The 15,629-nt window shown below is 42.5% G+C and overlaps 1 protein-coding gene across 2 annotated transcripts in view; it reads left to right on the top strand.

Annotated features, from left to right (window-relative positions):
- HMCN1 (hemicentin 1) overlaps nucleotides 1-15,629 on the top strand; it is a 469,239-nt gene that overhangs the window by 298,881 nt on the left and 154,729 nt on the right. For both annotated transcript variants that reach the window (XM_051820384.3, XM_070055057.2), the window contains exon 37: nucleotides 15,084-15,185. In XM_051820384.3, coding sequence (XP_051676344.3) covers nucleotides 15,084-15,185 — 102 coding nt within the window. The remainder of the gene's footprint in view (nucleotides 1-15,083; nucleotides 15,186-15,629) is intronic.

A 15,629-nucleotide genomic window follows, 5' to 3' on the forward strand; every position in this document is an offset into this window, starting at 1 on the left:
GGTGAAACTCTACATGTGCGAGTCCTAGCCGGCTGCACGTGAGAGTGGCGGCACAAAGACTGTTGTGCCAAAAGACACGTTTGGCCTCTGGTGCTCTCACTGCACCATTGTAACACAGCGGTCTAAGGTCCTGCTGCCTTTGTTACTGCCCAGGAACCTTCTTGGGTCTGTGTTAGTCATCTGATAAAAACATTAGCAGAGCCCTCTCCCCCCCACTCCCACCACTTACTTTTATTTTTTTAAAAGTATTTGCTTGGCTAACATCTGCTAACACCCACTCAAAAAGGGATTCTCTGTACTTTCTGTGTTTTGTTTAATGGCTTACTGGTGGCCTAGCAGACACTAGGGAATGCTGTAGGGAACTGTTTCCCCTTTTTAAGTAGGTAAGTTCAGTTCGGGACTCCACAGTTTTCACGGTGCACGTGATTTTCTTATTTCATGATCTTGCTGGTCAGAGAAGATGAACTCACCAAAGTCACTGTTAGACCAGTTACTTATGGACTCAGATCCAGCCAGGATTTGAGTCACTGTGCCTGAGTGATTGGAGCAATAGGCAGAGTCTAGCCCCTCGTGTGTCAGGAAGGTGCTGTGGTTTGGGCATGATGTGCACACACAGCCTTTGGAAGAAGAAACGCAAACGCAGCAAGTTGAGCGGGCTTGGACTTCCTGCCTGGAAGACGCAGACATCTTCGTGTTAACAGAAGATGCCGCTACCTTACTGATGCTGCATCATGCTTCTGAGTTTAAGATTCGCTGGGAGGGAAGGAGGGTTTGTACTGCATTGATTTTCCCCTGAAAGGAGAGTGAAGTCGTGTTTCCCTGCTGTTTACTGTATGGGCCTGGGTCTGTTTGGAGCTTGAGGCATTGAACCATCACAGGCTTTGTGGGCAGGATTCTAATTCCTTGGCAGACAGTCGCCGCAGGAATTGAGTAGGTTTCCAGTCCACTTGTTTCTGGTTAGACCCATGCGCTTCTCTGCGGAGAGGGCTTCAGTCCTCGGCTTCCCTCTTTTCAGTCACTGGGTCTGTTTCGGCAGTTCCAAAGCATGTGTTTTAAATTGTGGCTACCCTAAAAGAACCAGCTAAGGTAATGGGTGTCCTGATGTTTGCTACATCTAGCTGAGAGAACTTAGTAGAAGCCTCTAGGGGAAGGGGGACTGTAAGCAGTCCTTTTTGTCTCTCGCTCTTTGGAGTAGAAAAAGTCATTGGCTCTCTTCCCTGCCCTTTGAAGGTATAAATTAGAACTGTGTTGAAATACGATGACCAGTAAAGCAGACTCTGAAAAAGACTTCGTAGAAGCGATTTTTGTACATCAGCTCATTGATCTTCTGATTTTTTTCTGGAGCTCTGAGCTTCTTGTCACTCACAGATCACAGAATTCTTGAAGTAGGAAATGCATCTTTCTGCAGCTTACGACTCTGATTTTTTAGTGTATTTACCAAGTTGTATATCTGTAACGTCCATCCGATTCCAGAATGCCACTATAATTGCAGCTCACCACCCCAGAGAGAAACCTCATACTTACCAGCAGTCAGTTCCCCCAGGCCCCGGCAGCAAGTAACGTACTCTCAGTCTTCACGTCTTCGTTTAGTCCTATGGATGCTCTTGCACTGTGTGCGTGCACCACCTGCTGCTGACCCATCCTCGGATGAGGGACAGGGTTGTTTTCACTTGCTGGCGACTATGAATGATGGTGCTCTGAACCTTCCAAACCAGAGCTTTCTTGGGGGGCGGGGGGTGAGGAGGGGCGGGGTATTTCTCTTTCATGAAACCTGGTAGTAAAATTGCTGAGTTGCAGTAACTCCTGTTTAACTTTTTGAAGACATGCCAGACTTCTCCAAGTGGCTGCATTATTTTTCATTACTATCAACAATGTATGAGCCTTCCAGTTTTTCAGTATTCCTGCCAACATTTTTTAATGGCTGTCTTTTTTTATTACAAGTGTGAAATGCTGTTTCATTGTGGTTTTGATTTTTATCTTCTTAGTGATTAAAGATGTTGAGCATCTGGGAGCCTATTGATATTCTCTGCCCATTTGTAAAATTGGATTGTTTTCATGATATTGTGAACATTTTTTATATATTCTTGATATTAGTTTCTTTTCAGATAAATGATTTTCACTATCAAACAACCTGTGGATTTTCTTTCCCCATGTTTGAAAAAGATTTATTTATTTATTTATTTGAAAGGCAGAGTTATATATAGAGAGAGATAAATGTTGATAAATCTTCCTGTCGCTCCCCTTCTTCGTGGAGGAACGACACAGGACCCTGCGCTGTTCTTTTGTCTGCTCGACCCTCCCCGGGTTTGCTGCTGGTTCTTCCCGGGTTGGCTACTGACCCTTCCACCTCCGTGGAAGGGCGGTTCCCCCTGCCACTTTCCCCACTTCCGCAGGGGAGCGGCACACCGCCGGCCGGCTCTCTCGGGGGCTGCACAGGTGTTCCTCTTAGATGTTCCCCTTAGATGTTCCTGGTGCATGCCGTCTCTCTCCTCCTTTATAGTCCTCCTCCACCAATCCTAACTCGGCTGCCCACACGCCGAGTACGCTGCTCTCCAATCAGGAGCAAGTCCTACAGTTTATTGGCTGAACTGGAGGCAGCTGTGTAGAAGCTGTTTTCTCCTCTCCCAGCGCCATATTGTGGGAGAGCAGATGCATAGAATAAGTCTTAATTCCAGTAACTTAGTCTAGTCCGAGTTGCTCCCCACACTTCCATCCTCAGATTCACTCCCCTAATGACTGCAGCTGCCAAGGCTGGGCCAGACTGAAGCCAGTAGCCTGGAACTCCGTCCAGATCTCCCACATGGAGATGGGGTTGGGGCCCGAGCACTCCAGCTATCTTCTGCTGCCTTCCCAGGCACATTAGCAGGGAGCTGCATTAGAAGTGGAGTAGCCAGGACTCAAACTAGCGCTCATATGGGATGCTGGCACTGCAGGTGGCAGCTTACCCTGCTGCACCCAACACTAGCTCCACCGTTCAGTGTTTTTAATTGTTAATGGTTTGGGTTTTGCCAGATGCACGCTCTACCTGTGTGAGAGTGATCGTACGGTCTTGTACTTTACTTTTCTGAGAGTATATTGCATTGATTTTCATATGTTAAACCGACTCTGCCTTCCTAAGTCTGACAGCCATGGTGCACATGTTTTATATGTTGCTGGGTTTGGCTCAGTAGTAATTTGGGGATGATTTTTGTGTTCTGTAGTGTTCTTTCCTGGAGCGTCTTTGGTTTGTTCTAGTAAAATTGATCGCATGCACGAATTTGAGAGGTATTCTCTTTTCTCTGTGTTTTGGAAGAATCTGTGAAGGATTGTCTTCCTCTTCAAACGTTTGATAGAATTCACCAATACAGAGGAGTTTGTGGGAAGATTGTTCGTTCAATTTCTTGATTACTCCAGGCTTATTCAGATTTTCTGTTTCTTTCTAGTTTTTTTGTTTCATCCAGATTATCTGATTTCTTGGCATACAATTGTAGTACTTACTTGAAGTCCTTCATGTTTCTGTAAAGGTAGAAGGCTGCCAGTAATAATCCCTCTTTCATTCCTGATTGTAGGGAATTGGTTTTCTCCCTTCTGTTTGTCTCAGTCTAGCAAAAATCTTACTCCTTTTAATGATCTTTTCAAAGAACCAGCTTTTAGTTTTGTTAATTTTCTCCATTTTTTTAAAAGATTGATTTATTTATTTGAAAGGCAGAGTTACAGAGAGAGAGAGAGAGCGCTTCCATCCACTGGTTCACTCCCCAAATGGCCACAACAGCCAGGGCTGAGCCAGACTGAGGCCAGGAGCTTCATCCAGGTCTCCCATTGGATTCAGGGATCCAAGCACTCGGGCTGCCGTCTACTGCTGTCCCAGGCACATTGGTAGGGCACTGGGTTGGAAGTGGAGCAGCCAGGACTCAAACTGGCACCCACAGGGATACTGGCAGTTTGAATTTGCTACATATAATGCTGGTCCCTCTGTTTTGTTTTCTGTTCTCTATATTTTATTTATGCTCTAACCTTTATTGCTTCCTTCCCCTACTTACTTGGGTTTAACTTACATCTTTTGGGTTTCTTCAGGTAGACGTTAAGTTATTGATTTGAGCTCATCTTTTTAAATCAGATATTTATAGCTACAATTTTTTCTCTGAGTTGTACTTTATGTATACCCTCTGAGTTCTGGTATGTTGTTATGCTTATAGTCATCTCAAGTATTGCATAATAACTCATGTTATTTCTTTGAGCAGTCAGTAACTTAGAAGTGTTACTTAATTTCTACATCTTTGTGAATTTACAAATTTTCTTTTATGATTGATTCACAGTTTCATTCCATTGTGGTTAGAGAACATACATTGCTCGATTTTAATCCTTTTAAATGCAGCAAGAGTTGGTTCATAGCCTTACAGTCTGTTCTAGCCAGTGACTCATGCGTGCTGGAGGAGAATGTGCTTTTGACTAATTGAGAGGAGCGTTCTGTGTGCATCTGTTGATTCATTGCATTGGACAAATCCTGTGTATTCTGTTGATTTTCTGTGTAGTTCCGTCATTTATAGAAAGTGGGACATTGAAGAATCCAACTTTTGTTGTCTATGTCACACTTTGAGTCTGTCTATTTTTGTCCCTTAATATGTTGGGATTTTGTGGTTACAGTGTATCTTCTTGGTGAATTAACTCTTTGTAACATGAAAAATAATCTACTTTGCTACTAGTAACAAGTTTTGCCCTGAAATATATTATATTTGACAAAGAGCATATATGTTTTTTGCATATTTGTTTGCATCAAATGTCTTTTTCCATCCTTTCCCTTCAGCCTTTCTGTGTCTTTGAATCTGAAATGTCTCTTGTAGACAAATACTGTTGGATCATTTCAATCTCTGCCTGTTGATGGCATGTTTATTTCATTCTGTGTACATACTGAAGAATAGAATTTGTCATTTGTTAGGTATTTTTATATGTATTATGTCCTTTTTTGTACTTCTGTTCCTCCATTGATGCCTTTTTGTGATAAATGAACATTTTTGTTTACAGTGTTATTTTTCTTGTTTCTTTAAAACATTTTTAAAGTGTATTATTTATTTGAAGAGCAGAAGGAGAGACAGAAAAAGAGCTTCCATCTGCTGGTTCATTCTCTAAATGCCTGCGATCTCCAGGCCAAAGCCAGGAGATTGGAACTCATCCTGTCTCCCACATGGCTGCAGGGCCCAAGGACTCGGCCATCTCCTGCTGCTTTCCCAGGCTAATTAGCAGGGAGCTGGATCAGAAGCAGAGCAGCTGGGTCTTGAACCTTATCTAGTACTCTGATATGGATGCTGGCCTCACAGGTAGAAGCTTCACCTGCTGTGCCAGCTCCTATTATAGTTTTCTGAGTTTGATTTTTAGTGGTTTAATCCTATGGATTAGTATTGAAGAGCTACTCCCCTCCGTCCCAGATGAAGTAACCTTTGTCCTACTTAGAGAGTTAATTCTTAGAAGTAGCCTTTGCCCCACTTAGAGTCCTAGTTCCTAGAAAGAGCCCCAGGCACCAGCTGTCACTTGAGATGTGGTTCCCAGCAGGAACCCCGCCTCGAGGCTTTGCGATAACTCCTAGTTGCAGAGCACCTTCTGGCGAGCAGCAGATGTCCCACCCTAAAGTCTTAAAGTGACTCCTGCGATAGCCAGAAAAATTTTCCCGCCACTAGCCCCCTCATTTAAATCCTCCAACCAGTGTGTGAATCGTGTGTGTATCATTTAAACCCTCCAATTAGCGTGTAAATTGTGTGTATTAAGTAAATTGTGTGGTTTTTCCCTTTAAAAATGCTCGTTAACAACTGTTCGGGGCTTCTTCTTTGGATGGTTTTGTGCTGTCGAGAGGCCCATCTGCGCAGACGTTGAATAAATCCTCTTGCGTGTTGCATCTACTGGTTTGGAATCTGAGTCTTTGGGGTGCGCATCTCGACGTGTTGGGGTCCTGGTTCAGGAACCCAACAGTATTGGCATCTTACTGAATAATAATATAGTGTCAATTAATACAGTAGTATTTCAATAGTGTATAGATTTTTTTTCTATTTAGCTGATTTGTCTTCCCCCTGCTTTGTGCTATTCTTTTTATACAGATTACATATTTTTTCATCATCTGCCCATCAACACATACTTGGTTTTTTTTTTTAAGATTTATTTATTTATTTGAAAGGTGGAGTTACAGAGAGACAGAGTCAGAAAGAGAGAGAAAGGCCTTCCATTCGCTGGTTCACTCCCCAGATGGACGCAAAAACTCGAGCTGTGCTGATTTGAAGCCAGGAGCCTGGAACTTCTTAGAAGTCTGCCACATGGGTGCAGGAGCCCAACTTGGGCCATCTTCTATGGCTTTCCCAGGTCCTAGCAGAGAGCTGGGTGAGAAGTGGAGCAGCTGGGACTCAAACCGGCCGGCATTGGGATGGTGGCACTGCAGGCGGTGGCTTTACCCACTATGCCACATTGCTGGCCCCAACACAAACTTGGAATTATTGCCCTTGTGCTGTTGTCTTTTACATCAATAGAGAAAAAAAGAGTTGTGAGAAAAAAATATTTTTACTGTCTTTTCTATTTACCTTCGTTGTTATCCCTTCTGGTGTTTCCTGTCTTCGTATGTGTTGGTAATTACTGTGTCTTTAGCCTGAAGGGCTCCCTCTAGTGTTTCCTGCAGGGAGCAGGGTTGACAATGAATTCTTTCAGGTTTCTGTTTTCCGAGAACATCTTCCTTTCTTCTTTATGTGTAACAGATCTGCTGGAGATCAGATTCTTGTTTGATAGTCATTGATAGTCATTCTCTTGGAACGTTTGGAACTTTTGTGCTGTTGATGAGTAGTCAGCCATGCGACTTGATGAAGATGCTTGTACTTCTGGCTGTGTTTGTCACTGGCTTTAAGCAGTTGGAGTAAAGATGTCTTGTGAATTTCTCTGAGTTTATACAACTGAGAATTTGTTAAGCTTCTTAGATGTCTAGGTTCATGCCTTCAAACTTGGGACTCTTCCAGCCATTGTTTCAGGTTTTTTTTTTTTTTAATGTCCTTTCCACACCCTTTTCTCTCTCCTCCTTGAGGACTTCCTGTTATTGTTGGTAGTGTCCCACTAGTCTGAGACTGAGCTCACTTTCCTGCATGCTTTTTTCTTTGTGCTTCCAAAACTGCATAATCTCAGTTGATCTGCCTTTGAATTCATTAATTCTACTGCCAGCTCAAATATGCTGTTCAGCCCTTATTGTACCTGTGAATTCCAGAATTTCTATTTGACTTTTTAAAATAATCTCCACCTCTTGACTCCTATTTTGTATATTTAGTGAGACACTACTCTCCTACTTCCCTGTGGTCTTGAGAAATGATTTTTGTGATTCTTGGATCTTATTAAAAGTAGTTGATGTGTTTTCCTAGTAAGTCCGTTACCTCGGCTTCCTCGTGGAAAGTTTCTGTTCTTTTTTTTTTTTTTTTTTCCTGCATATGATCAATGCTTTCTTGTTTCTTTGCTTACCTGATTGTTTTTGAAAACTAGCAGGACACCTCCTCTGCCTGCGGCCCCGGCATCCCATATAGATCCGGGTTTGTGTCCTGGCTGCTCCTCTTCACGATCCAGCTCTCTGCTTATACCCTGAAAAAGCAGTAAAATGAGTGCTTGGACACCTGCACCCACGTGGGAAACCCAGAGGAAGCTCCTGGCTTCAGATCAGCCCAGCTCTACTTGTTGTGTCCATTTGGGGAATGAGCCAGCGGATGGAAGACCTTTCTCTCCGTCTCTCCCTCTCTCTGTATAATTCTACCTGTTGTTGCTGATGTGTTAAGTTTTGGTTGCTGTTTTGTATTTATTTAGTGAATAGGCAGAATACTGGGATCCTCCAAAGTGTTCACATCCTAATCCTAGAGCCTTTTAATATGTTATGTCGTAAAGGAGAATTAAGGTTGGTAATCAGAGGTCAGCACCGTGGCTCACTAGGCTAATCCTCTGCCTGCGGCGCCAGCACCCCAGGTTCTAGTCCTGGTTGGGGCGCCGGATTCTGTCCCGGTTGCCCCTCTTCCAGGCCAGCTCTCTGCTGTGGCCCAGGAGTGCAGTGAAGGATGGCCCAAGTGCTTGGGCCCTGCACCCACATGGGAGACCAGGAGAATTACCTGGCTCCCGGCTTCAGATCAGCGCTGTGCGCCGGCTGCAGTGCACCGGCCGCAGCGGCCACTGGGAGATGAACCAACGGAAAAAGGAAGACCTTTCTCTTTCTCTCACTGTGCACTCTGCCTGTCAAAAAAAAAAAAAAAAAAAGATTGGTAATCAGAGATGGCCTTAAAATAGATTATCCCTTATTTTCAGTTATCTTTATACTCATGAGATTAACCCTACACTAGGTAGAGAGTTTAACAAATAGTATAAAGAAAAAACAACAACAAAAAAAGGCAAACAAAAAACATTGTTTCTCAACAGTCGAGACAAGGGCTGTTCAAAGTCATCTCATCACAAAGTGTCAAGGATCTTTGTAAAACATAAGAATGGAAATGGGAGAGGGAAGAGGGATAAGGGAGCATGCACAGGGAGAAGATAGGGTGGGAAGAATCACTGTGTTCCTAGATGTGTATATATGCAATGCATGAAGTCTGTATTCCTTAAAGAAAAGTTTAAAAAGTTAATAGATTACCCTTGATTATCTGGATGGATCCAATGTAATCCTAAGTGTTGTTCAACGTGGAAGAGGGAGGCAGAATAGCAGAGTGACCTGATGTGAGAAGGGCGCCCCACCCCATCCCCACTGCTAGCCTGAAGGTGGACGAAGGGGCCGCAGCAAGGAGTACAGTGGTCTCTAGAAGCTGGACAGGCAAGGAGACAAGTTTGCCCGCAAGAGAGCTTGGGAAGGGAATCCAGCTCTGTGTACACCTTGATTTTAACCCAGTGAGTCTGTGTTGAACTTCTCATCTACAAAACTGCAAGACAGATTTGTATGGTGTAAGCTACCATAAAAGCAACAGAACCTGATACAGTGACTTTCCTGAACAAAGTCCATAAAGTCTGCTTTGAAGGCATTACGGCTGCCCTGGGGGAAAGGCTGTTCGGGTTGAGAGAAGTGAGGCTGAAAAAAGAAAGGCAGATCCTGCAAAGGGAGATGCCCAGGAACAGGTCCAACTGGACAGAGCAGGACGTTTCTCCCCGAGTGGCCCTCTAGGCAGCTCCAGGTCTGTGAGGCCTCCTTTCCCACTTTGTTCTCAAGTTGGACTGAGCAGGGGAGAGAGCAGTGGGAATGGGGTGAGTTAAAATGCCACAGAACTCACTGATCTTAATGAGATTTAGCTTCTTATTTTTTTTTTCTTGAATAAACACTTCTTGGATTGTTACAAGTTTTTAGTTAATTTTCAGAGTTCTTAAAAGGTTGAGTATAGCAAGTTTTTCCAGTGTTCTTGTTGCTTTCATGGCGGAGTGGATTTTCCAAGTCCTTACTCTGCCATTCTTGCTGAAATTGACTCTTCTTTTTGTTCCCCTTTAAGATCTCTAGTGAGGTGAGAGATAAGCCACCCACTCCTCAATACTGTTATTTCTGTTTCCCTCCATGGTGTTTATTGTAGCAGCTTCATAGTCTCCAACTTCAGAAGACTCCAAGTGAGAACTTAAGTCTTGTGAAGGAATGTGCCTCGGTCTGGATCTTTTTCCTTTTACAGATGGAAAAATCAGAGCGCTAAATTCAGAGATCTTTTGCCCTTTGAATACTGGTAAATTCTGGTCATCAAAATTCGGTACATAAAGCAGGAAATGATCATACACTTAAGTAGGAAAGTTCAATGCATACACTAGGCGAATACACAAAATCACAGGAGTGGGTTCTAGGCGAGGCTTCGAGAACCAGTGCTGGAAGTGGGCCACAGAGGCGTCTGCTTCTGCCGTAAACAGCATTTTCTGCTTGTCGAAAAGCAGCTGAGAGTATGGAGTTTTGTTTGTGTTCTGTGCTGGTGTTATTCCAAACCTGTTGAATTTTCTAGGCCTTTGTCACGATTCATTATTAGTTCTGTAAATATGCTAATTGAGGCTTAGGATTTCCTTAAGTCAGTGACACCCCATAGGTTGTAATACTAATCAGTTTCGCTCTTATTTGTGTTTTTTCTAAATCTTTGCTTTTGTCTTGATTTCATCTTTAATGTCTTTCCTGATGTAGATAACTTTATATTTTTGTTACTGATTTATTTTTTATTAGGGTTTTACTTAATGTGGTTATAAGATATCTTATTGGTTTTTTGTTGCCTAACATTCTATTTTGAAAATGTTTCCTTGGCATTTGGAAAGAATATGTATTCTTTGGTGACTAAAAATACACACATACATACATAAATGTGGGTGGAAATTTTTTTTTAAAAGATTTATTTATTTATTTTAAAGAGGGAGGAGGAGAGAGAAAGAGCTCTTCTACCCACCAGTTCCCTCCTTGGGTGATGACACTGCTGGGGGCTGGGCCAGGCTGAAGCCAGGAGCCAGGAACTCCATCAGGGTCTCCCACGTGAGTGAGGGGCCCAAGCACTTGGGCCATCCTCCTCTGCGTTCACAGACACATAGCAGGGAGCTGGGTCATAGTGGAGCAGCCAGCTCTGATGGGATGCCAGCATGGCAGCAGGCAGTGTAACCTGCTGTGCCACAGTGCTGGCCCTGCCTTTAGAGTTTTCAAATTTTCCTTTTTTCCAACAATTTTTACTTTGTTGTTCAATGCATAAAACATTGTCATTATAAAGGATTATTCACGAAGCAACATTTTGATCAATACAAATCATGTTGCTCTAATCCTTTTGTTTTGTATTGCAGTTAGTCAGAAATTGTTCTCAAATTGTTCTGATTTTATTTTTATCCAACTCTCTGTTGTTAACTTTTTTGTGGGGGTTTTTATTTGTGTTTGTTTATCTACTTGGGTCTTCTAATATAAAAAAAAAGTATTTGTAAAAGTCCATTTTTTCAAAAAGGATCAAGAAGTCTATTTTCAGCCGGCGCCACAGCTCAGTAGGCTAATCCTCCGCCTTGCGGCGCCGGCACACGGGGTTCTAGTCCTGGTCGGGGCACCAGATTCTGTCCTGGTTGCTCCTCTTCCGGTCCAGCTCTCTGCTGTGGCCTGGGGAAGGCAGTGGGGGATGGCCCAAGTGTTTTTTTTTAAATATTTGTTTGAGATGCAGTGTTACAGACAGGGAGAGACAGAGAGGTCTTCCATCCACTGGTTCATTTCTCAAATGGCCACAACAGCTGGAGCTGAGCGATCCAAAGACAGCCATAAGCAGAGAACTGGATTGGAAGAGGAGCAGCTGGAGCACAAACCAGTGCCCATATAGGATGCCGGCACTGCAGGCGGAGGTTTAACCTACCACGCCACAGTGCCAGCCCTCAAGAAGTGTATTAAACAAGAAAATGAACTCACTCAACATTTACGCTCTTGATTTATGCATTTGATTTTATTTCTGCCATCTTACTCACTTCTAATCATTTTGTTTGTTTGCTTTCTTCTTTCCCCTTTCCTGTTTTTTTGGTAGACCAATGGATTGATTAAGTAATTGATTGTGTTTGGACCAGGAATCGCTAGTGCCCAGAATGAGTTATGTTGAGCAAATATTTAAAATGTATTTTTTGTAATTTTTATTTTAATTTTTAATTAGTTTTTAACAGAGTCAGTGTGCTTTGTAGATAAAATTCTAAGAATGCAGTGATATTCCTTTTCCTTTCTCTCTCCTTCCCACCCTCCTTCCTTCTCCCTGTCATTTTTTAGTTTTTGAGATAACATTTTAAATTTACATTATAGTAAAAAGGTGTCATACTTCACCAAATAAGAAGTTTAACAAGTAAAAAAGGAAAAAGAACCTAGTTTAGTTTAGAATATAGACAACGGCTTTAAACAATAATTGAATGGAAAAAATGACCATTTTACCCATATAGAGTAAATTTTAAAGTAATCACAGATCATTAAAACTACAGAGGTATAACATTCTTAACCATTGGTGCAACAAAAGTAGAAACAAAGTTTTACAAAACTGTATTTGCAGCAACACTGATACAAATATGTTTGTTTTTTAAATTTTAGCTCCCACATATCAGAGAGAATATGCAGTATTTGTCTCTCTGGGCCTGGCTTATTTGACAAATGCAGTGTCCTCCAGTTACATCCATTTTGCTGCAAATGGTAGAATTTCATTCTTCTTTCTGCGTGAATAATGTTCCATTGTATAAGTGTACAACGTTTCCGTATCCATTCATTGATGATGGGCACCTTGGCTGAGTCTGGCAGACCCTGGTGATTCTGAACAGCGCTGCTATGAGCGTGGTGGTGCAGATATGTTGTGATTCATCGTGTTCGGGTCTTTCGGGTGTATACCCAGCGGTGGGACTGCCGAGTCATAGGGCAAGTCTGTTTCTAGTTTTTCTGAGGAATCTCCACAGTGGCTGCACTAATTGAGATTCTCACCAGCGGTGTGTAAGTGCTCCTCTTTCTCCACATCCTCACCAGCGTTTGTTACTCTCTGTGTGTTGGGTGTATGACCGTTCTGAAAGGGGTGAAGGCACATCTCACTGTGGTTTTGATTTGCATTTCCCTAACGGCTAGTGATGATGAGCAGCTTTTCCTATTTTTGCTGGCCGTTTGTATTTCTTCTTTCGAGAACTGTCTATTGAGGTACTTTGCCCATTTTCTCAACTGGCTTGGTTGTTTTTCTGTTGTGGAGTTTTTAAAGTTGCTGATGTATTTGGGATTTTAATCCTTTGTCAGATAGGTGGTTTACAAAAGTATTTCCCGATTATGTTGGATGTCTCTTGACTGTTGATCATTTCCTTTGTTGTGCACAAGTTTCTGAGTTTGATATAGCCCATTTTAGCTTTGCTTCTGTTGTCTGTGCTTTCGGGTCTTGTCTAAGAAGCTGTTCCCTGTACCAGTATCTTGGACTGTTTCTGCTACATTTTCTTCCAGCAACTTCATATCTCGGGTCTTAAATCTAGGTCTTTGATCCATCTTGAATTGATTTTTGTATATTGTTAGAGGTATGAATCTAATTTCATTCTTCTACAAAAAAAAATCCAGTTTTTCCATCACCATTTGTTGAAGAGAGTATCCCTACTCTACTGTGCAGTTGGAGCACTTTTGTCAAAAATCAGTTGGCTGTATGTACGTGGATTAATTTCTGGACTTTCTATTCTGTTCCACTGATATATGTATCAGTTTTTATGCCAGTACCATGCTGTTTTAATTACTGTAGGTTTGGGGGCCGGCGCTGTGGTGCAGTAGGTTAATCCTCTACTGCGGCGCTGGCATCCCATATGGGCACCAGTTCTAGTCCTGGCTGCTCCTCTTCTAATCCAGCTCTCTGCTGTGGCCTGGGAAAGCAGTAGAAGATGGCCCAAGTCCTTGGGCCCCTGCACCCGTGTGAGAGACTGGAGGAAGCTCCTGGCTCCTAGCTTCGGATTGGCACAGCTCTGGCCATTGCAGCCATCTGGGGAGTGAACCAGTGGACAGAAGACTTTTTTCTCTCTCTCTCCTTCTCACTGTCTGTAACTCTAACTTTCAAATAAATAAATAAAATCTTTTTAAAAAATAACTGTAGGTTTGTAGTATGCTTTGAAGTCAGGTATTGTGTGATGCCTGCAGCTGGATTTTCCTTGTTCAGGATTGTTTTGGTTATTCTGGGTCTTTGGTGATTCCATGTAAATTTTAGGATTGAATTTTTTAATTCTGTAAAAAATGTCATTGGTATTTTGATAGGGATTGCACTGAATCTGTAGGTTGCTTTAGGTAGTACAGACATTTTAATGATATCAATTCTTCCGATCCATGAGCAAAGCATATCTTTATGATTTTTTCTGTCCTTGATGATTTCTTTCATCAGTGTTTGATAATTTGCATTGTGGAGGTCTTTGACTTCTTTGATTAAATTCATTTATAAATATTTGATTTTTTTGTGGCTACTGTGAATGGGATTTCTTTCATGATTTCTGTCTGCATTCATTACCAAAAAAAAAAAAACTACCATTTAAAGTGTATTTTTTGGTAAATTTCAAGTACTAATTTCTTTTTTTTTTTTTTTAAGATTTATTTATTTGAAAGGCAGGGTTACAGAGAGGCAGAGAGAGAGAGAGAGAGAGAGAGAGAGAGAGAGGAAGGTCGGTCTTCCATCCAGTGGTTCACTCCCCAGATGGCCACAACAGCCAAAGCTGGGCCCATCCGAAGCCAGGAGCCAGGAGCTTCCTCTGGGTCTCCCACGTGGATTCAGAGGCCCAAGCACCTGGGCCATCTTCTGCTGCTTTCCCAGGCCACAGCAGAGAGCTAGATCAAAAATGGGACAGCCAGGGCAGGAACGGGTACCCATATGGGATGCCGGCACTGCGGGTGGCAGCTTTAATGACCATGCCACAGTGCCGGCCCCAGTACTCATTTATTTATTTCTAGAACATCTTCTCCAAATGTGGCAAGACCTTTAGTTCACTTGTAATTTTCCATCCTGTTCCCCTTCCGCTTTTCTTGTGATATTGTTGTAAACAAATGGCATTGGTGTTCTGAGTTGTTTCTCCCTTTTATATTATACCTTTTAGATTTTGTGAATCCTACATTCCAAGTATATTAAATAATAGAGTAAGCATTATCAGTGATTATTTGAAATAGGAAGTATAGTTTTGTTGTGCTTTATAAACAATTATAAATTTTATATCAAAAGGAATAAGACCTGATGCAAACCAAAAATGTGTTCTGCTTTTCCTGAAATGATTTAAGATAGCACCGTCCAAAGATAAAGTCAGATATTTTGGGCCATACTGACTTCTTCACTGGGAGAACTCAAAGAAGTATAGATTACTTCTTGAGAGGGTGAGTCATCATCAGACGAATCAGAATGATTGGAATAAGTAATACTGGGAAACTGTGTTTTCCTGTGCTGCTGTTCTGAAGTCCTGAGGAGTTTCCTGTAAGGGCAGAGAGATGGATGATCCAGAAAGCAAGTTACGGTCTTTTTCCACCCTGCTCTCTAATTCTGCTTAGTAGTGTGTGTCACTTTTCTTTCAAACCCATCAGACTGCGTTTGTGCGTGAACGAGAGGAAGAAAGACCGAGTCTGATGTCCACGGAGCAGACTGGTTTGAACAGCCTACCCACGTGCAGTAACTCCTTGCCTGTGCCTCTTGCAGAGCCGCCCAGCCTGGAGGAGGCAGGGAAGCTGCTGAATGAGACTGTGGTGGTGAACGGTGCTGTCCAGCTGGAGTGCATGGCGGCCGGACATCCCCTGCCTGGTGGGCTCACTTTTGGATTCTGTAGCTTGCAAGGCCTTTGTGCATTACTGGGACAGCTGGGGCCGCTCAGGAGCAGAAGATGCGAGTCACTGACTGTGGAGAGGTTGTAGAAAGCACTTCAAGGTGCCTCTGATAAGCATAGCATCCGATAGCTGACGGTTCTGAATCTGCATGGCTTTAAACTGCGTGAAATAACTTAGCCACGTAATGTAGAAATGCTCTTGTGAATCTCTTAAACGTCTCATTGCCCATATTGTGGCTACAAAACTCAAAATGGTATTCCACATGCATTTATGTAGGAAAAATATATTTAAATTTATTGTTAATGGAGATAGACCAAGTTAATTATAAGTTATGGTCATCTGATGTTATTTGTATGACTCAGTAATATAAATTGTTAGGTTCCTAGTGTGTATGGTATTTGATTTAGAAGTATGTGCAAAA

This window comes from Oryctolagus cuniculus, chromosome 13 (assembly GCF_051225735.1).
Source record: "Oryctolagus cuniculus isolate XC-2025 breed Fujian yellow rabbit chromosome 13, ASM5122573v1, whole genome shotgun sequence".
Taxonomy (NCBI): domain Eukaryota; kingdom Metazoa; phylum Chordata; class Mammalia; order Lagomorpha; family Leporidae; genus Oryctolagus; species Oryctolagus cuniculus.